The following is a 22,087-nucleotide window of genomic DNA, read 5'->3' as shown; positions in this document are numbered from 1 at the left end:
CTGCATTTTACTCCTTTTTTATAAAATTTTTTATTAATTTTCAATTGCTAAAATCCAATATAAACCACATTCTTTTAATACCAAAATACAATTCAAATTCAAATATATGTCAATTAAAAAGCCATTTATACATTTGGTCTCCTGCGTGCTAGATTTCAAGATAAGATGATTTTATTTCATCCTGCTTCCAAATTCTTATTTAATTTAATTACATTCCGTCTTGATCTTAGTCACTTAGCAGCAGCAGTAGAATTTTTGACTTCCATTTGTATTAACACATTTAATAATTTTTATTTCTGCAAGAGGAGTTCTGTATCCTTTATAATTCCTGTGTGTGATATTTGTTTTATATTTGTATTTATTTATTTATTTTGTCCATGTTGTTTCTTTATTCTTCCTGGTCTCCATCATGTCCTGCACACCACCACTACTTCCACTCTTTCTTTTTCTTTGTTCCTTTACTATTATCTATGGAGTGAACTGAACAACACTAAAAGGACTTGGAATTCAATTTACTGTGGTACCTCTAGTTACAAACTTAATTCGTTCCGGAGGTCCGTTCTTAACCTGAAACTGTTCTTAACTAGAGGTGTGCTTTTGCTAATGGGGCCTCTTGCTGCCACTGCACTGCTGGCACATGATTTCCATTCTTATCCTGGGGCAAAGTTCTCAACTCGAGGTAACTCTTCCAGGTTAGCGGAGTTTGTAATCTGAAGCGTTTGTAACCTGAGGCATTTGTAATTCGAAGTACCACTGTAATTACAACTGCCCATTTATCCTCAGCTGAACAGAGGGATGAAAGGAATCTGGAAATTTGCCAAGGAACGGATAAGGTTCATTACTGAGGCATTGGCAGTATGACAGATCACTCTTCTTCCTAGACTGAGAGGGAAAATTGCAGAAACAGATTGTTTACTGGGATACAGTGACTTTTGCAGCCTTTGTTAAAGTTGCAAAACAACTAAGCATGGGACTGAATGAGGGAGAAATCTCTGGAACAACAATGGAATATCAGCTCCGCTCAAGGCATGACGGATTATAGCAACAACCAGGAAAAGATAGAACTTACATTTTACAAGGACAGGAAGAAACACCACAGACAGAATAAATGTCACACACAGGAAGAAAAAGGATGTAGTCTGAGATCCTCACTTGTAATTTTATAAAAAAATTAATGTGTCAAGACGAATAGAAGTTACAAATATTGCAGCTGTTGTATAATAAGGTTGCCAGATTTTTTTCAATGAATCCGGGGAAACTTTTCAACTTCCTACTAAATAGATTTGTAAATCTGGGGACTGTCACTGGGAAACGGGGACGTCTGGTAACCTTATTGTATAAGGGATTGTTATTATGACTGGAATGTGATTGAATCAAAAAGATCTTGGAATGCAGAAACAAAGAAAATAATCAAATCATCAAATCCAGCACAGGGGGGGCACATTATGTAAATTATATAATTTGGTTAAATGATTGATATTGGTATTTGTATTATAAATTAGTATTGTTATAATTAGGCAGTTATAGGATTATAATTGAAAATTAATAAAAAATACTATCAAAAGATCTCCGGCAGTATATTTACCTGTTTCATTCAAATGGACTTGGCAGTAAATAGTCAAGACACATGTTATATTTGCAGGATAAAACCAGTAACTATACACATTTATAGAAGAAAAAGGAGGATGTAGGGTCTGTATTCCCACCCACCCCAAAATAATACAAGGAAGAGTAATGACAATGATGATGATGATGATGATAATAATAATAATAATAATAATAATAATAATAATAATAATAATAAATTTTATTTATATCCCGCCCTCCCCAGCCGAAGCCGGGCTCAGGGCGGCTAACAACACTAAAACAGTGCAACATTATAAAGACATTATAAAAGTTAATTAAAATACAAATTGATGGCAACCATAAACTAAAGTTTTGTAAAGATTGCCAAAGGAGGGAGTCAGGCTGCGCCCTGACCAAAGGCCTGGTGGAACAGCTCTGTCTTACAGGCCCTGCGAAAAGATGTCAAGTCCTGTAGGGCCCTTGTCTCTTGTGACAAAGCGTTCCACCAGGTTGGAGCCGCAGCCGAAAAAGCTCTGGCTCTAGTTGAGGCCAGCCTAACCTCTCTGTGGCCTGGGACCTTCAAGATGTTTTTATTTGAAGACCGTAAGTTCCTCTGTGGGACATACCAGGAGAGGCGGTCCCGTAGGTGTAAACTAAATGATGTAGCATTTAGTTGAAAAGATGAAAAGCAACAGCCCAGCACTGGAAGCTAAGAGTTCCCTGGGAAGAGGGACTAGTTGTTAACTCACTCTGGAAATCCTAGCTCTGTGAATAAGTATCTCTTAACATCTCTCAGCATCCTTAAAAAATGCAGCGGCAAGGATTCTTTGGGAGAAACTGTGAATATTTAAAGTGCTATGATACAGCTTTAAACATATAGTACAAATGAGATCAGCTTCAGAGATAAATAAATGAAAGCCATAAAATAAAAGCAGTACAATAAATAATAATGAGAACATCACTCTGAGAATTTAGAGCAATTCGTGCAAACCATTTTGCAGGGATCCTGGCAACGGTCAGTGTAAAAAGAGAGAGCTTATCCATTGTGCAGAAGTTAGTTTCTGACAACATGCTTTTAGTAGGATGTTTTTGAGGCAGGCCCCTCACCTGCTAATTAAACTAAAAATAATGCTACAATAAACAAATTTACTTTGCCAACATAGCAATATAGTAGAAGAATAAAAGTCTGATTCTTTAAACTTTTTTTCTTATTAGTTGTTCTCTGTTGTTCAGCTGGGGCCTGAACAAAATGATGTAGCACTTAGGGGCAAAAATGCAACCCAGTAACCCAGCACTGGAAGCTAAGATGGAGAAGATCTCCACAGCTACCATGTCTTTCCCTCTTGTACTCAGGTAGGTTGGAACAAAGGACAACCACACACTGCAAAAGACCAACATGCTGAATGTAATGAACTTGGCTTCATTAAAACTATCTGGTAACTTGCGTGCTAGGAATGCCACAGTGAAGCTGGAAATGGCCAACAAGCCCATATAACCCAAGACACAATAAAACATGGCAACTGACCCTTCATTACATTGCACAATGATTTCTCCAGTTACTGAGTGCATGTCTAAATCAGGGAATGGCGGAGAGGTTGCCAACCACAAGGTACAAATACTTGCTTGAATAAGTGAGCAGGAAAGGACAACAGACTGTCCCTGTCTTTTCCCCATCCACTTCCTCATGCTGGATCCTGGTTTTGTGGCCATGAAAGCTATCACTACAGTGGTGGTTTTGGCCAATACACAAGAAACAGCCACTGAGAAGATGATACCAAACACTGTTTGTCGGAGAAGGCAGGTCACTTTCCCAGGTTTGCGAAGAAATAGGAAGGAAGATAGGAAGCAGAGCAGGAGGGAAATGAGGAGGATATAGGTGAGGCCTCGGTTGTTGGCTTTGACAATGGGTGTATCCCTGTGCTTAATGAAAATTGTTAACACCAAGACTGAATGAATGGAAAGGAAAACAGCAGTGAAGGCTAAAGTGATTCCTAAAGGTTCTTTATAAGAAAGAAAGGTTATAACTTTAGGCAAACATTCATCTTTCTCCTTACTTGGAAATTGATCTTCTGGGCATGTGAAACAGTCATCCATATCTTTAAAAAAATTGGAAATTTCTCATATCAGTATTTGTTGCCTATGAACTGTTCTCCACTCTACCTATTATATATCAGTTATAACATGTATAACCTCTGCTTGATGGTTTCGAGTGTGACAGTAGTAATTTGAAAACCAATGTTCATATTGTCTCAATTCTGCTAGACTGGTGACTGGGAGTGGCCGCCGGGACCACATAACACCGGTTCTGAGAGATCTGCATTGGCTCCCAGTACGTTTCCGAGCACAATTCAAAGTGTTGGTGCTGACCTTTAAAGCCCTAAACGGCCTCGGCCCAGTATACCTGAAGGAGCGTCTCCACCCCCATCGTTCAGCCCGGACACTGAGATCCAGCGCCGAGGGCCTTCTGGCAGTTCCCTCATTGCGAGAAGTAAGGTTACAGGGAACCAGGCAGAGGGCCTTCTCGGTAGTGGTGCCTGCCCTGTGGAACGCCCTCCCAGCAGATGTCAAAGCAATAAACAACTATTTTACTTTTAAAAGTCATCTGAAGGCAGCCCTCTTTAGGGAAGTTTTTAATGTTTGATGCTGTACTGTTTTTAATATTCAGTTGGAAGCCGCCCAGAGTGGCTGGGGAAATATTATTATTATTATTATTATTATTATTATTATTATTATTTATTTGGAGTGTGCATAAGCTCTGTGTACTTCCTAAATCACAAGTCAAATGATGTGATTCAGGTGAAGTACTCACATTCCTAAATTCCATTATGCTGTTAAGAAGACATCTTGAGGCAGCTCAGTGACTCTTCAATGTCTTAAATCATTTCTCCGATGAAAATAGGGACATCCTATTCCATAATAATAATAATATTTCAATACCACCCATCTGACTGGGTTGCCTCAGCCATATATGTAGGCTTTCAACATATATAAAAACATGATAAAACATTAAACTTTTTTTAAAACAAAAAACAACCTTCCCTATACTGGGCTGTCTTTAGATGTCTTCTAAAGGTTGTACAGTTACTTATCTCCTTGGCTCAGGGCTCACATAACCCTATACCCTCTATAGGGACACCCTAAGCAAAAGTGAGACATTCCAGGAACAAATCAGAAACCAGGATGGTTTCTGTAAATCTGGGACTGTCCCTGGAAAATAGGGAAACTTGGAGGGTCTGTGGAGGGGAAAGAGAGTGGGGGCTCCAGGGGCCTGCCACAGATTTATTCTAACAAGACTCCCACTCCCGACCTCAGACATGCCTACTTTCTATCAATGAGAAGAGGTTATCTACCGAGAAATCTGTGTGGAGGAAGGAGAACCTCACTCCACACTTTTCTTGCTGCTCTCATCCACCCCAGTCTTTCTTGAGGATCTATGCTGTGTTTTTTAAACCCCCTCCTGTATCCATTCCAGAATGGGAAAATCTGCCCTTTCAGAAAGACCACTGCCACTATCATTCTGAAATTTGTCAGTCTTGGTCCTTTTAGAAAGAGTAGCCATATCTGTGGATGTCATAAACATTTGCAAAAACTAAAAAAAAACAACCTGCACACACAAAAGCTTGTCCATTTGATGACACTTTAGCAGCCTTAACACACTCTGGTGGGGTCCCTATGTATGTAAATTGCACCCAGTTTTCTGTTGCATTATACTTGTATGCATTGAAATATGAAATTAAGTAAGAATTTTCGTAAGCATTATTTTTTATTTCTTAAAAATTCACATATTCATTCTGAAATGGTGCATAACAGGGGACTATATGCCATGCTATATAGGGTGTCATGATTGCAATGGGGAACACTTTTTGCTTTCCACTCGAATTATAGAGAATTTGCAGACTTTCTGCTCCAGTGAATGGAATATTGCTTTCAAATGTTCAGAAAGGGTGGAGAAATGTTGCTATTTATATAGACAGGTTTTTTTTACTTTTAAATAGTCATCTGACACAACTCTTTCAATTTGCCCTGTGTAATGGAAACATTGGGGTGCTACATAACCTACCCAGCTGATTGGAAATCTTCCTCTCTGGACATGGAGTACAATCATAGCAGCAAAATTTCTCCCCTTCCTTCCTTTTTTTCTGGTTACCAGGGTGGCAGTAGTCATTGCACAAAGAAATGGGCATCACCTATCAATAACCATGAAAGGTGTTACAAAGGGAAATTAAAATACGGTAGTTAGATAGAGAGATACTTCAGTTGTCAATCTTGGTCTAAACCTCAGATATTTTAAGGACATAGTGACACTCTATTGGGCATTCAGGAAAATACCGCTGATAATATAAATCAGGGGTGCCAATTTGAATAAAATATGGGGGGCAAGTAACCCCCCCAATGCTCCATTTGAATGGCAATGCCCACACACATACTAATCACTGGAGAAACCAAAAGGAAAGAAATAAAATGAAAAAAAATAATTCAATATGAACCACAGAATTCTTTTTCAAGGCAATGATATACAGTTATCTCTGTGATCAGGGCTGAGTCAAAGATTTCATTCATGGTTTAGGGACTTCCAGGTCTGCTGTAGGCTATGGTGGATGACAGGGATCGCTCATCCTGAGTGACCCGATTCTGCAAGGAGGTGGGAAGGGAGCATGGGCAAAATGTCCTGGCTGAGAATTGCAAAATAACTAAAGGAATGAGACAAGGCTGCCCGTTGTCACCCTTGTTGTTTATATTAGTTTTGGAAGTATTTACACAAAGAATAGGATGGAATCAAGAAATTAAAGGTATAAGAGTGGGACAGAGACAATGTAAACTAAAAGCTTTCGCAGACAACGTGGTGATATCTGTAGAAGAAGCAACAGAGTCCATCCCATAAATATTACAAGAGATAAAAAAATGTGGAGATGTAGCAGGTCTTAAGATTAATAAACACAAAACCAAACTCTTGGTAAAAAAAAGATATGAATGATGAGAGTAACAATAAATTACAAATGTGTCAGGTCTAAAGGTTGAAAGGAAGGTCAATTATCTAGGTGTATGGTTAAATAATATAAATCTGTATAATGATAATTAGTTAAATACCTGGGAAGATATGAAAAGAAATTTACAAATTTGGGACAGAATGAAACTTTCACTGTTAGGTAGAGTGTTGACTATAAAAATGAATGTATTATGAAGAATGTTATCTTTGTTTCAATCAATTCCAGTGATTGGCAAGACAAGTGCTGAATGCATGGTGAGAATTGTAGTCCCTGGGGACTTGGAGCCAGTGCTGCATCATTTTCTCTTGGCATGATCAAGCAGAATACTGCCCAGACAAGCAGCAAGGCAGCCCTAGGCTATAATGCCATTGACATTGATATTGCCTTCTGCTCATGTCTTCATCCAGCCATGCTAGAATCCATACCTGGTTGAAACCACTGTGCCAAACAATTGTATCTTCATGAATGATGAGTTCTTTTCCTTCAGGAACATCTGGCTCAATCCAACCAACTTTCACCCTCTGGAAAGAGTTATTTGGAGATATGACCATGTTTATGATGTCAAAGCCGCCTCCCATTTCCCATTTGTCATTAAAGGAAATGGTTTCCCCAGCTGAGTTGTTAAATGAAATCTTGGGAAGAAAGTGATGGAGCTGAGATAGAAGGAATAAATAAAAGAATGTGCCATGTAAATAAATTGGAGAGTTCATCTAATGTCAGATAGTGACTTCTAATGTTGTTGGACTACAATTCTCACCATGCATTCAGCATGACTAAATGTCAGGGATTATGGGAATTCATCCTGCTTTGTATATTCATACTTCTGATGCTTAAAGAAACATAAAAATATAAAATGCTTTCTACCAATAAGATGCCCAACTCCTTTTCCTCAGAGATTGTTGCAGGAGAAAGCTGAATATAGTCTCACCTTCTACTAATTTATTGAAATAAAAATGCTTCATTGTAGGGACATTACCTGCCAAGGCTGAACATCTTGAAGATCAGTATTGAAACCTTTCTCATTGGCTCTCTGCTTGGATCGAGACAAGCCCATAACATGCAAAGAATGAGCCACAGCATAAACACCATTATAGATACTATAACTGTGGCCAGTCATGAGGAGCTCAAAGTGTGGCCCCGAAAGACTCTCCAGACTCTCCTCCCCGGTACATGTTTGGTCAACATCCATTGCCACATTGGGGTTAAGAAGTACACAGTCAAAAGCTTCCTCCCAAAAGTCCTTCAGAAAACCGTCTGTCTGTGGCCCATAAGGCTTTATGGTCTGAAAAAATTCTCTAAACCCCACAATCTCTTTGGAGTGGATTGTAAATGAAATTGCACCTTGAAACATCTGGAGACCCCAGCCCTTTTGATGGCCAGTTAATATGAAATCTATCTGGGTTGTCGTAATCCACACCTTTCTGAGTGATGTGTTCTCCTTGTTTCCAATGTCTCGTATAAATATAATAGTTCTCAGCCATGGTATAGTCAATGATTCTCCATATATAATAAAGGTAGTCACTATTTTATTTGTGTAATGTACATAAACTTTTGTGGCTATATTACCAAGTTCCTCCAAGCTATCCCAGTGGGCTATTTGTGGTATTCTTTCTGTGAATGCTGAGCAGATCGCATACTGATAAAATAATGGCTCCAGCGTCTGCAAGAAATGTTCACCACTGCTATTATCAACTAGAAGAAGCCCAACCCATGTCCATTTGAAATATTGGAGTAACCGGATAATTCCCATATACTGCTGGGTTTCATTTGGGACGAGGGGTAAAAAGGATGGACCTTGAGTAATATGATTCTCTTGTGGGGCAAATGAGCCATATGTGAGCTGAAAGAAAATGGACAGATATTGCAAGGAAAAGTTAGGAGTGACTTTATGCTCCCGATTATACAAGCATTATTTCTTTAATCCATCTTTGGGTGCCTAGAGTTAAAGATAACACTTCTGGTGGAATTTCCCAACATAGAACATATTATTACTACTACTATTTATTGGTTGCTTTCTTATCAAGATAATTCAAAGTGACTTACAATATTTAAACAACAACATTCTTCGAAACCAATTTAAAAAGAAAAAAATCTAAAGGCAACACTATTTTTTAAAGGCTGGATTAAAATATCCCAACAACTCAAAGAGGCCATGGACAATTAAAAGTTAAAAAAAAGTAAAAAAAAATCAACATTAAGTTCTAATGGAAGAATAAATAAAATACCTTAGATTAGGTATTAGGCTGATGTTAACTGGAATAACGCTGCTTTTGTGAATTCACTCCTTTTGAACTACAAAATCAAGTTTGACATGAGAAAGAAGAGCCTAACTCACTCTCACACACAAACTCAAAAATACAGAGAGAATTCCTACCTGCGGAACCTTATAGAAACCTATAATATCTGCCATGAGGTTAGAGGTATCAGAGCCAAGTCCGCCAATGATAGCCATGAGGTTTTTCTGTCTGTCACACTGGTAATTGGGGACAAATCTATGTGATTTGAAGAGCACCTCCAAAGTGGTATGATAAGTCATCCTTGCATCATAGTAGCTGTCATAGATGTGGAATCCAAGTGTGACATTAGGTAGGATCTTAGGATTCTCGTTGATTTCGTTCACAGCAAATGCCAAGGCGAGGATGTGCTGGTAGAATTTTGTCACCATTCTGCATATAGAGGAAGAATTTAGTCATCCCTTTGTCTATCAAGGATAATTGGTACTATTATATCACAATATTGGTGATTTGCATCTCAGATTGTAATAAACTGTATTTTGCATTACACTAACTGTATTAGTGACTAATAAAAATATTATTCATCTCAAGTAAATGAGCTATATTTCTAGGCACCAGGCAAAAACTTTCCTCTATAGCTATGCCTTTGGCCTTTAACTATCTGTGGCCTTGTAGAAGTGGGTGGGATGTTGTTAATGTATTTCTCCTCTTGGTTTTCATGTAACTGTGTGCAGGTGTTATCTGTGTGTTTGTCTGTAAGTTGCTTTGGGATGCCGTGGGCAAGAGAAAGTGATTTACAAATTAAATAAATGTTAAAAATAATAAGTAAAAGTGTGATTTATCATACAACAGGATGACAGTATTTCTGTTCTCCATATCAATCTTCTTCTTCTTTGGAGATCACTCGTAGCCGAGTAAGATTGTCTTCCATAAACACAGTTTTAACAATGAGTCCGTATCCAGAATACAAGGTAGAGCTTTGAAGGAACAAGACCAAAAGATACCACGAACAAAATTAAGGAGCAGAAAAGAGCAAATCTTTTACATTTAGGAGAGAAGTGGGATACTTGCTTATTTTCAAGATGGGAATTTTTGCCGAGGTTGATCAGGGTGAAAGGTTGAGACTGCTTTTTTGTCTTCTGGGAATAAATCAATATATCTGACTTTTGGGAAGTAGTGACTGATGTTAATTGTAATCTTGCTTTCCTAAATGTGTTATGATCTTATGTGTGTATAGAATATAAAATATGTTAAATATTGAACACATTCTGAGTTGCTTCAAGACCTTTTAGTGTTACAATTGACAAGCAAGTTGGAGTAATATTTATATTAAGAGCAGACTTTTTGTGCAACCTTAGTTGACAAATATACTTTCAAGTTGATACATTAAAAGAACATAGTGCACAAGCTATTAAAAAAATCCAAGAACATAAGAAATTTATCCTGATAGAATGATGCAACAAAAAACTGCAATAAAATAGAGGAAAATGCAGTATCTGACCATTGGGGCTCTACTGTGAATACAGCAATGAAAGCCCAACTTCAAGCAGTTTGCTTGCTGATCAACAAAGTGGCTTTGTTTTAATCTCATTTTCATTTCCTGGTTGTTAGCATTGAAAAATAGTACATAAACCATCTATACCTAACCAACTTTAGCATTCACATCTTAGCTAAAAAGAGAATACTTCTCATGGAAGTATTTTTTTCCTTAAGTGTGATAGGACTGACTTTGAAAATTTTAAATTGATTCACCCTTTACCCCAGTCTTTCCTCTTTAGGTGTACCACAGAAAAGTTACATGCATCTGCCTACATGGAAATTTGGTTTAAATAGATAAAAATGCAATCTGTCTCCCAAAACTCTTGTCACATTCAAAAATGGAAACAGTTCTCACTATAGAAAAGTGAATGGGGGGGGGCAGTGCAAAAGACACACAGTGTGAATATGGTTGGCTAAGCCTACACTTTTTTGGAGGGGGGCATTCTGTTATAAAAAAATATTTTTGTGTGTGTGTGATCTAAACAGTTTTAGAAGATGCAGAGCAAAAGAAGCAATTCCTTACTCTGGAACATCAAACAGATTCTGGTAAGGATCTTCCTCGAAGGAAAATTCATGTGGATGATAAACTATCTGAGAAGCAATTCCACCAATGAAGAGAGCTCCTTTCTGGAACCACTCATGTGGGACAGGGTGGGGATCAGCTGTGGGACACTCCAGAGTATCGACTTTGGACACCATAGCAGTCAGCAAAGGTAGGAGAATCAGAAGGCAAAGCATCCCATCGGCAAAGCTTCCCTCTAGAGTGAGGCTCTGCTCTGTTCATCAGCAGACACTGCCAGATATAACAGACTACATTGGTTTGTAGCTAATTATGGCAATACCTGTCCTAAGAGAAATAGATCAGCCATGGATTTGATTGAGATACAAATGAATGACTTTACTACTAGCAGATATTTTCAAATTTCAGGTCTGGCTGATGTAAACCGGAATAAAGCTGGGATAAAGAGGTTTCACTTCTGAAACAAAAATGATAGAGCCCTGCCTACTTCTTGTCCCCACTCTCAGCTGCACATGGCACAGAGGGAGTATTTATAATCATTTTCAGACTTACTTGTCAATTGTTTTCTACTTTCCTTTGGGCAGGTGAAGAAGTCATGAGGGTTTCCATGATCCCAGTGGTCAATAATCAGTGCTTTAGCATTTGGCTCCCGATTAGCATTCCTTCCCCTACCCTCCCTATTGTAAATATGTTAGTTCCTTTTCCAGATCTGATAATAGGTCTCCACTGTTCCTTGTGGCACAAGTAGCAGGCAGCAAAGAGATTCCCACAGGAACTGAACTCCAGGAGGGAACAGTGTTCAACAATAGCATTTTTAACATTCTAATTATATTTGAATGGCATAAGCTTTCTACCATACTATGACAAAATAGGAAAAAATATAGGATATTCAATTTGTTAAGCTAAAAAGTGGCAGGTGGCACACCTTTGTATCAATAGAAATCCTGCCTCCTTTACGATTACTATAGGATTCCCAAAAAAACTATTATTGTGAGGTAGAAGAAGAGTTTGGATTTGATATCCCGCTTTATCACTACCCGAAGGAGTCTCAAAGCGGCTAACAATCTCCTTTCCCTTCCTCCCCCACATCAAACACTCTGTGAGGTGAGTGGGGCTGAGAGACTTCAGAGAAGTGTGACTAGCCCAAGGTCACCCAGCAGCTGCATGTGGAGGAGCAGGGAAGCGAACCCGGTTCACCAAATTACGAGTCCACCACTCTTAACCACTACACCACACTGGACTGAACCATATTTTAAGGGTGCATTGTGTCCTTTCTATTTTTTTGTCTCACAGTGTGCAATTACCCCCAGTCCTTTGTGTGGCCCCAGATCGTTGAATGACCAAAATATTAATTTGGGGGTATCATGTACCCTGTGTGCCCTTCCTCTTGGTGCCTTTGCTCTGAATAAACACATTTTGTTTCCCCACAGCCTTCTGTATGGCCATAAGAGCATAGGAGCCAGCACCCCAAAATAACACTTTTCAGAGATGTCCCCAACCCTGGTTCACCCCAAAACACACAACTGTAATTTCTTTGGCCTGGCTCTGTTTTGGCTCAACTAACTGAGCCCAGGCTGGAAGTAATTAAATGATTTTTATTTATTTCTACCTACTAATAATCAGCTTCTACAAATGCAATTGGTCTGATGAGATGAACTAGAGTTTATTGATCTCTTTGTGAATACAAGAATTAGAATATACTTTGATAAATTGCACTGGCTTTGCTGGGCTTATCCTCCTTCTTTATTTTTATAAAGACTTTGATAAATTGCACTGGCTTTGCTGGGCTTATCCTCCTTCTTTATTTTTATTTTTATCTATCCCCTTATTCGACTATTTTGATTCTGAAGGGATCTTCCTGACGACTGCTTCTCCTGACTGGAATAATATTTTTTTCTATATGATGAAATTTTTATATGTGATTAACTGATTTGACCTGATCTTCTAAGGATTTACTTAAAACCTGCACCTTATATACTTTGGGATTTATTTATTTATTTATTTGGAAACTTAGTTTGGACTTGGCTAATATGATGGATTAAGACTCTTTGGTCCTCTTTTGTTATATATACACTTATTTTCCATTTCTGCCTGCCCTTTCCTCTCTAGTTATATAATGACTTGGATTGCTTCTGTGCTGTGGTGGAGTAGACTTTAAGACGAAGCTGGAGATTATGATGTTTTCATTTTTCTTTATTTTGTAACTCCAGTGGCCTCCTTCCTTATTTTTATCTTTCCCTCTCTTTTTTTCATTTTCTCTCTCAAGATTTGGAACTTGCTTATTTATTTATTTATTTATTTTTATTTCTATCCATTTGGATTTAAGCTAAAAGAAGAAGCTGAACATTGGGGTAGATTTATTTTTTCTTCTTCTCGTATTTCTTTCTTTGAGTCTCTGAGCCACAGGACTTATATTGAGAGAGGAGTTAAAGAGAAGGCCGACAGATATTTTTAGAATGGTGTTACTTTGTTTGGAGAACTTACTCTGGTAGTAAGTAAACATAAGGCACGCTGTTTATGCTAGCTAAAGGAATGGATACTATTTTTTAAAAAAATACTGATGTTTTACACCTTGAAGGTCATGATAACAGATTTGGCTGGCACGTAAATCTGTGGTATAAGAAGGTGAAAGTCCATAAAGCTTTTTTGAACCATGTAGTAAGGAAAGCAGTGAATGACGTATGGAGAATATATATATATATATATATATATATATATATATATATATATATATATTAGAACAAAAAAACACCATGGTGGCTTTCCACACTGGAGACAATATCTGAAAGAAATATATGAATATGAGAAATGACTGAGTATCTTATAAAGAAGTATTAATGGAAATAGTTCATGAATTGAAATTAAAGGGGTTTGAAGATATAAGAGGATTTTTAACTGATTGCTTACAATGCCATCAACTTAATAATATATTTAAGATGGACAGAAAGGTTTTTTTAATGCAACCTCTAAATTTGAAAAGGAACTGTTAGAAAATTAGAATAAATTACTTTTAAAATGTATAAATTATTAGAACAGTAAAAGAAAGATGGACATGTCAAATCATTGATAGTTGTAGTTAAAAGCTGGACTATGGTTTTTTTTTTTTTTTTTTTTTGAAGATTTGATAGAATTGGATTAACAGAGAAGATTCAGGAGAAAAAGTTAACATAAGGACCCACAAAAGAGGAGGAGGGAAGTTAAAAGGGGATTTATGGATATTGTATAATTTGTTCTCTTCGTGGTTGTTTGTAATCTTCCAAAATGCTTTTATCTTTGTTCTCCTTTTCCTTTCCAGAACACCTCTCACCTAACAACACCTCCCCATCCATCTCCTATCCAAAGTCTAGTTTTTCTAGAGGCACTCCCCCCCCCCCAAGAGCAATCACACACACGCTTAGCGAGTGTAAGGCTCTATATTCCAAACCCCGCTCTTCAACAATGAGAACATTCAGGAGCAGATTGTTAAAAGTTTGAGCTATGCCGCTATGTTTGCAGACAAGATGCTAAGTTAGCAGACAGGTGTTGTCAGCAGTTAGCTGCAGACGGGAGTTAGCAACAGAATAGGAGTAGCAAAATAATTTTCTGGAGAGTTTAGTTGACTAAATATCTCCAATACTCATACTACCAATGTAAATCAATTGGTAAATCAAAAGGAGCACCTTGTCTAAGCACCCCTCACCTCCCAGGGTGGGCAGGGCTATACCCTGCTCCACTCCTGTTGGTCATTCCGCAGTCACTTGGACCCTAAAGCCAATCGCTTGGCTTGGGGGGTGACTGTGAAGCAATATTTAAGCCTTGCATGTTGTTTACCTTCGCGCAGCAGATCACCCACCCACCCTTTGTTTAGGTAAGTCAGGCCCTGCTATGGGCTTCGTTGGTCACTTGTTTTGTAAGGGGGACCTGGCAGGAATTTTTCCATCTGGCAAATTGGCAGGGTTTTTGCCTACCACCATAGCAACCGTCACAACAATGTAAGGTTTGGCAGTTAAGCATTGGATCAGCAGTGGTGGGGAGGGGAGGTGTGGCCATCACCTGCTCCTCCAAGCTCAAGGGTATTCCGTTAAAGGGATCTAGAGGTTGGCCTGGGGGCTAACCCTTGTGGAGGGGGCTAGGGCCATACCAGGGCCCTGTGGGGACACCAGGGGTGAGTGCCAGTGAGGACCCTCTGCGGTGCTCCCTCTGGCCATGTTCAACCTTTATCGGATTCCTCACGAAAGTGGGTGTGAGTCTGATATAGTTTGGATGGTGCCAACCACTAAGCCAATACCACTCACATTTTGTATTCAATAAAGCTGTGGCCTAAATTTTGCAAAATAACTTAAACTAAAATCCTGTGTCACTGTGTTTCGTTTTTTGGGGGTGCTGGGGGGGGGGGTCTCGAATTGCAATGACAGTGTGAGGGAGAAAAAGTCACCAATCCTTTTTTCTCATTAGATGTTCCCGATTGTTCAAGTCAGGCCTCAGCACAATGATGAAGCATTTAGGAGCAAAGATGCAGCCCAATAGCCCAGCACTGGAAGCTAAGATGGAGAAGATCTCCACAGCCACCATGTATTTCCCCTTGGTGCTCAGGTAGGTTGGAACAAATGACAACCAAACACTGCAAAACACCAACATGCTGAAGGTGATGAATTTGGCTTCATTGAAACTGTCTGGCAACTTCCTTGCCAGGAAAGCCACAGTGAAGCTGATGATGGCCAGAAGTCCAAGGTAGCCCAGAACAAGATAAAACATGGTGACAGACCCTTCATTACATTCCGATATGATCTGTGCAGGTACTGACTGCATGTCCAAATTGGGGAATGGGGGAGAAGTGGCTAGCCACACTACACAGATGCCTGCTTGAATCCAAGAGCAGAAAAGGACAATGGAGTTGGCCAATGTTTTCCCCACCCACCTCCTCATGCTGGACCCCGGTTTGGTGGCCATGAAAGCTACAACCACAGTGATGGTTTTTGCCAAAACACATGAAACTGCTACAGAGAAGATGATTCCAAAGGAAGTTTGTCGGAGACAGCAAGTCAGCTTCTGAGGTCTTCCTATAAAAAGTAAAGATGAGAGGAAGCAGAGCAGGAGGGAGACCAGGAGAGTGTAGGTGATGTCCCGGTTGTTGGCTTTGACTATGGGAGTGTCTTTGTGTTTAATAAAAGTTCCTAACACCACGACTGTGGTGAGGGAAAAAGAAATAGCAACCAAGGCTAAACTGATCCCTAGGGAGTCCTCATAAGACAGAAAGATTGTCAGTTTTGGGATGCACCGATCTCTGTCCTTGCTTGCATACTGATCACCTGGGCATTTGGAACAGTCATCCATGTCTGAAGCAAGAAAAAATGATCGTAACAGTGCTAAAATTGCATATGAAATCTGCAAACAACTTAATTTTGAAACAATGCCTCAAATGTTTTACAAATAATACTATTAAACAGCATTTATTTTTTAAAATAAATACTAAAAAGGCCTTCAACAAACATGAAGAACAAGTCAACATAAAATAATAATCCAAACAATCCACTATCTGCCAGGCAAGTCTCTCTCACCCAGCATTCAGACACTATACTTGGAGCTACTCCCTCTATTGTCCCAACATCAAGTCATTTTTCAGAATGATTCTCCCCATATCAACCAGCCTGAGCTCCGAGATCCATGGGGAGGGTTGTGTGGTCACACTGAGCAGCATATAGGAAATAATCATAGGTTGGGAGGCTATAATTTGTTTAATTTGAATAGGTTCTAGTCAGTTTTTTGTAATAATTTTATTGATGGAAACCTTTCTGAGGACACTTTTAAAAACCACAAAAAGAAGAATAACAGAAAGTGCAATAAAAAAAATTGTCTAAACTTTTTTTAAAAAAAAAAATGCTCCCGCCCCCCTGAAAAAAGGTTATTTTCACTCGTAATCAAATGTATGGACTGAAAGCATCTAGAGAGACCTACCCTTCTGGGTGGAAATCTTTCCTTCTGGACACAGGGCGCAACTGTAGCAGCAAAACTTCACTCCTTCCTTCTTTTTCTTCTGATAACCAGGATGGCAGGAGTCACTGCACACAGAGACAGGCATCACCTGCCCATAAAGGGGAAGAAAAGATTAGTAGAATGGGAGAAATTGACAATCTCTCTGTTTACTCTGTAAGCACATGATGAACATGGAAGAATTCAGAACAGGGTACATGCAATATAAGCATGCCACAATGTGCCAAAACAGTCCTGAGCATATAATGCATTATTTTTGAAGTCTATTGTTTAGAACCACACTTCTTAGAATAGTTTGATAACCAATCCCTCTTCCAAGGGAACTCTGGGAATTGTAGCTCAGTAGGGAAAATAAGGGTCTCCTAACAACTCTCAGTATCATCCTTAACAAACTTCAATACTTAAGATTTTGAGGTGGAAGCCATTTTGATTAAAGTGGTCGAATTGTGCTTTAAATGTAAGGTGTAAATGTGGCTTGGTTACCAATGGTGAAAACCTCCCAACAACAACAGCAAAGATGGTTTCTTTCCTCTGTTAATAAATAAACAGAAGCTGTTTATTTAGACATTTTCTTAAGAATGTTTCCCATCTAGAGGACATTTCAGTACAGTACATATTGACAGTAATCTTGCATCTGATCTATGTTCAAACACCAGTCCTTTGGGAGACAAGAATATTTTTGTATCTCCAACCAATATGGCAGAAGGCATAAACTGAAAGCATATCAGGAATCCAAACCTGGTTAAATCTCCGGTGCCACACAATTATGTCTGTATTAATGATGAACTCTTTTCCTTCCTGAAACTTGGCATCCACCCTTCCAACTTTGACTCTCTGGAAGGATTTGTTTGGGAAAGTGACCATGTTCGTGATGTCAAATCCACCTCTCCTCTCCCTGTTATCTTGAAAAAAGATTGCTTCTCCAACTGAGTTATTAAACAAAATGCCTTCAAGTAATGGGTTCAGCTAGTTGAAGAAGAAGAAGGGTGGTTAGGAATGGGATCAAAACCTACTGGAGTCAATATGCTGAAATTTTTCCTTGATTACATTGCTTATGTAGTTTCATCTTACAACAATTTTGTAATAGGTTATAGTTAAGGCAAGAGAACCAATATAGTATTGTCCATAGAGTGTCAGACTAATACCTTGGGAGACCAGGATTCAACCTGAGGGGCCAGGGACCAACTGGGTGCATTACCTTGTGTTCCTTTGACAAAAAGGTGTGCTATAAATGCAAAAATAAAATAAAAATGTAAAATATGAATGCAGGTTTTTTGTTATAGATGTCCTAGGCTCTGTGGTTTAACCCACAGCGCCACCCGCGTCCCTTTTTGAAAATGACTTAGAAATAGTTATTTCTTCAAAATGCAGCAGTCAAATTAGTGGCTGGGGTTCCATTTAGATCTAACATAACCTATTTTACAACACCCATACTGGTTGCCAGTTCATCTCTGGCCCCAATTCAAGGTGCTCACATATGCATTTAAAGTGTCATGTGAGTTTAAATATTCCCAAATATCTGAAATACTGCCTACGGACCCTCTTGGTTGCTGAGATCAGCAGATGATTGCCTCTTATTCGTTCCTTTCCTACCAGACACTAATATAACCTGTTTTACAGCAGCGTTACTGGTTGCTAGTTAAACACGAATGTTTAAAGTCCTAAATGACCCAAGTCAGACATATCTGAATTACCGCCTCCTTCCCTACTGCTAAGATCAGCAGAGGAGGCCATCTTGCTAGTTCCTCTCCTCTCAGACACTTGAGGGGGGTTTGCGGCCCAGGAGAGGGCATTTTCTGTGGCAGCCCCTAAGCTGTGGAACTCCCTCTCCACAGAGATACACCTGGGGGACATACATAGCTTCTGACGAAAAGACGCACCTCTTTACCCTGACACCTGAGGGGTGTGTATAGATATAGATATAGATATAGATATAGATATAGATATAGATATAGATATAGATATAGATATAGATATAGATATAGATATAGATATAGATATAGATATAGATATAGATATAGATATAGATATAGATATATATTATTAAAAAATTATTAGGGTTTTACATTACAAAATAGAAAAAGAAAAAATACAAAATACAAAATAAAAATAGTTAAAAACAATCAATCTTTTCATCACATTATTTTTCATTAACTTGTTTCCCAGACCTCCTCATACCTCCCTTTTTTGTATTCCAGTTCAATTTATTAACTTAGCAGTTTCTTTCCCTCTTTATTCTACCCAGATCTTTAATCTTAAGTTGTTACATCATTAAATTTTTACTTGTAAAAAACCATTTTTTTCATGCTCTGTTATACCATTACAGCTAGAAACCACTTAATTTCAATCCAACATCATTCTAACATTCATTAATTTTACAATATTTCTGTAAATAATCTTTAAATTTCTTCCAGTCTTCTTCTACCGACTCTTCTCCCTGATCTCGGATTCTGCCAGTCATTTCCGCCAATTCCATGTAATCCATCACCTTCATCTGCCATTCTTCCAAAGTGGGTAAATCTTGTGTCTTCCAATACTTTGCAATAAGTATTCTTGCTGCTGTTGTAGCATACATAAAGAAAGTTCTCTGAGGGGTATATTTTTAAGACCCACCTTATGTTGGTTATTGTAACTTGTTTTAAACTGTTTTTTTGCTTTATTGTGGTAACCCACCCTGGGAACTTAAGATATGGTATTAATATTATTGTTGTTTTAAAGAATAAAATTGGAACGTGCATGATTTTGTTCTATTCGCTTCATGAAAATGAGATTATTTCATTATGAATACACTACCTTCCAAGGCTGGAGATCTTGAAGACTTTTGCCACTCATTATTGGACTGTGTTTGTATCTAGATGACTGTATGGCATGCAAAGCATGTGCCACAGCATAGACGGCATTATAGATACTGTAGCTGTGACCAGTCATGTGCATTTCAAATATAGATGCAGGAAGATTCTCCAACCTCTCCTCTCCAGTACAAGTTTCACCAACCTCTATCAGCTCCTGGGGGTCTGGAAATAAACAGTTAAATGCTTGCTCCCAGAAGTCCTTGAGAAAGCCATCTTCTTGATTCCAGCCAGGTTTTACGATCTGAAGAAAATCCTTGAATCCTTGAATCTCAGCAGAGTGAATTGTGAAGGACAGGGCCCCTTCAAACAATTGAAAATCCCATACGTTCTGAACGCCTGTTAAGGTAAAATCCAGCTGGGCTGTCATAACCCACACCTTTCCAAGTGAGGTACCCTCATTGTAGCTAGGAAATCCTAGGAGCACATATGCATTCACCCATAGAATGGTCATAGAATCTCCATAGATGACAAAGATACTGACTTTGCTCTCTGAGAACGCTGGATAAATAATAGATGCTGATACGTAAAATGCACTGAAATTCGTTAAATCATGTTGGTTGGTGATCCTTTGTGTGAAGGCTGAACAGATTCCATTCTGAGAAAGCAATGGCTCCAGGGTCTGTAGGAATTGTTCTCCACTGTCATCGTCCACAGCAAAGAGCCCAATCCAGGTCCATCCAAAATGCTTCAGCAAGTTAATGATCCCAATGTACTGGTTTGCTTCACTTGGGACCATCCGGTAAAAGGAAGGCAATTGTCTTGTGTGCCCAGAGGTGAATGAACCATAAGTGAACTGATGGGGGAAATGCAAATATTTTAAGAGGCGCATCTGAGCCTGTCGACCTGTGCAAAACAGGAATGTTTATCAAGGCAATGGAAAAGCTCCTTAAGAAGACTGTTGTAGGTGATAAGATAAATTTTGGGAGCAGGCCAAAACTCCCTGAAAGATTGCTGAAATGTAGCCTGCGGGGATGTATTATTTATTAACTGGTATATGAGAGGGTCTGAGGACTAGCATCTTTAAAAATGAAGTCACAGTTCATTTCCTTTCCTTCTTTAAAAAGAGGATATTGCAGCTGCTGCACACTTGGGAAACGGCACCACTAAACTTCAGGGGGACTTCAGCATTAGGTAAGTTTTTGGATTTCTCACAGCCATTCCTCTGCTTATTCTGACCCTCAAAATTACTCTCAGCATTCCAGGAGAAGAATGAACTTAGTGACTATCCCCCCTTCATCCATGGATAAATCCTACCTGTGGATACTTGTATAGGCTTAAGAGTTCTGCCATATGGAAGGAGACATCAGAACCAAGTCCCCCAATGACAGCTATGAGGTTTTTCTGGTTGTTGCATTTGTAATTGGGGACAAATCTTCTGAATTTGAAGAGCAGGTCCATAGTGGTCTGATAAGTCATCCTTGCGTCATAGTAGCTGTCATAGATGTGGAACCCAAGGGTGACATTGGGCAAGATGCTGGGATTCTCGTTGATCTCATTTACGGCAAACACCAAGGCCAGGATGTGCTGGTAGAATTTTAGCACCACACTGCAGAGAGAGTTCGAATGCTCTTTCAGCAAAATAATAATAATAATAATAATAATAATAATAATAATAATAATAATAATTTATACCCCACCTTTTTGGCTAGGTTTCCCCAGCCACTCTTTCTGACTAACAATAGAATATTTTAAAAACAGTAAAAACTTCCCTAAACAGGACTGCCTTCAGATGTCTTCTAAAAGTCAGATAGTTGTTTATTTTCTTGACATCTGATAGGAGGGCATTCCACAGGGCGGGAGCCACTACTGAGAAGGCCCTCTGCCTGGTTCCCTGTAACCTCACTTCTCACAGTGAGGGAACCGCCAGAAGGCCCTCAGAGCTGGACCTCAGGGCTGAGCAATGGGGGTGGAGGCGCTCCTTCAGGTACACTGGGCTGAGGCCATTTAGGACTTTAAAGTTCAGCATCAACACTTGGAATTGTGCTCAGAAACATATGCAGAGCCAATGTGGGTCTTTCAGGACCAGTGTTATGTGGTCTCAGCGGCCACTCCCAGTCATCAGTCTCGCTGCCGCATTTGGGATTAATTGCAGTTTCCAGGTCACCTTCAAAGGTAGCCCCACATAGAGCATGTTGCAGTAGTCCAAGTGGGAGATAACTAGAGCATGCACCACTCTGGCGAGACAGTCTGTGGGCAGGTAGAGTCTCAGCCTGTGTACCAGATGGAGCTGGTAGATAGCTGACCTGGATACAGAATTAACCTGTGTCTCCATGGACAGCTGTGAGTCCAAAATGACTCCCAGGCTGCACACCAGGGTGGGCACCAATACCAAGAAGGTCCTTTGCCTGGTTCCAGCAGCAAAACAGTTTAGAATAATTCTGCTCTTTCCTGTCTATAACCAAATTGCTTGCCATCGGG

The 22,087-nt window shown here is 39.2% G+C and overlaps 2 protein-coding genes across 2 annotated transcripts; both read right to left on the bottom strand.

Annotated features, from left to right (window-relative positions):
• Nucleotides 1–2,760: 2,760 nt before the first annotated feature.
• LOC114583601 (vomeronasal type-2 receptor 26-like) lies at nt 2,761–9,219 on the bottom strand. Its single transcript, XM_077917816.1, has 5 exons — nt 8,929–9,219; nt 7,531–8,394; nt 6,980–7,207; nt 5,627–5,753; nt 2,761–3,662 (listed from the first exon to the last, which is right to left on the bottom strand). The coding sequence occupies exons 1-5, from the start codon at nt 9,217–9,219 to the stop codon at nt 2,761–2,763; spliced, it is 2,412 nt and encodes an 803-aa protein (XP_077773942.1).
• A 6,038-nt stretch (nt 9,220–15,257) lies between these two features.
• Nucleotides 15,258–20,405, bottom strand: LOC114583602 (vomeronasal type-2 receptor 26-like). Its single transcript, XM_028704894.2, has 4 exons — nt 19,611–20,405; nt 17,556–17,783; nt 16,782–16,908; nt 15,258–16,162 (listed from the first exon to the last, which is right to left on the bottom strand). The coding sequence occupies exons 1-4, from the start codon at nt 20,403–20,405 to the stop codon at nt 15,258–15,260; spliced, it is 2,055 nt and encodes a 684-aa protein (XP_028560727.2).
• Nucleotides 20,406–22,087: the final 1,682 nt, after the last annotated feature.

The sequence above is a fragment of the Podarcis muralis genome, chromosome 13, assembly GCF_964188315.1.
Source record: "Podarcis muralis chromosome 13, rPodMur119.hap1.1, whole genome shotgun sequence".
Taxonomy (NCBI): Eukaryota; Metazoa; Chordata; class Lepidosauria; order Squamata; family Lacertidae; genus Podarcis; species Podarcis muralis.
This window is presented reverse-complemented; position numbering and strand designations above follow the sequence as displayed.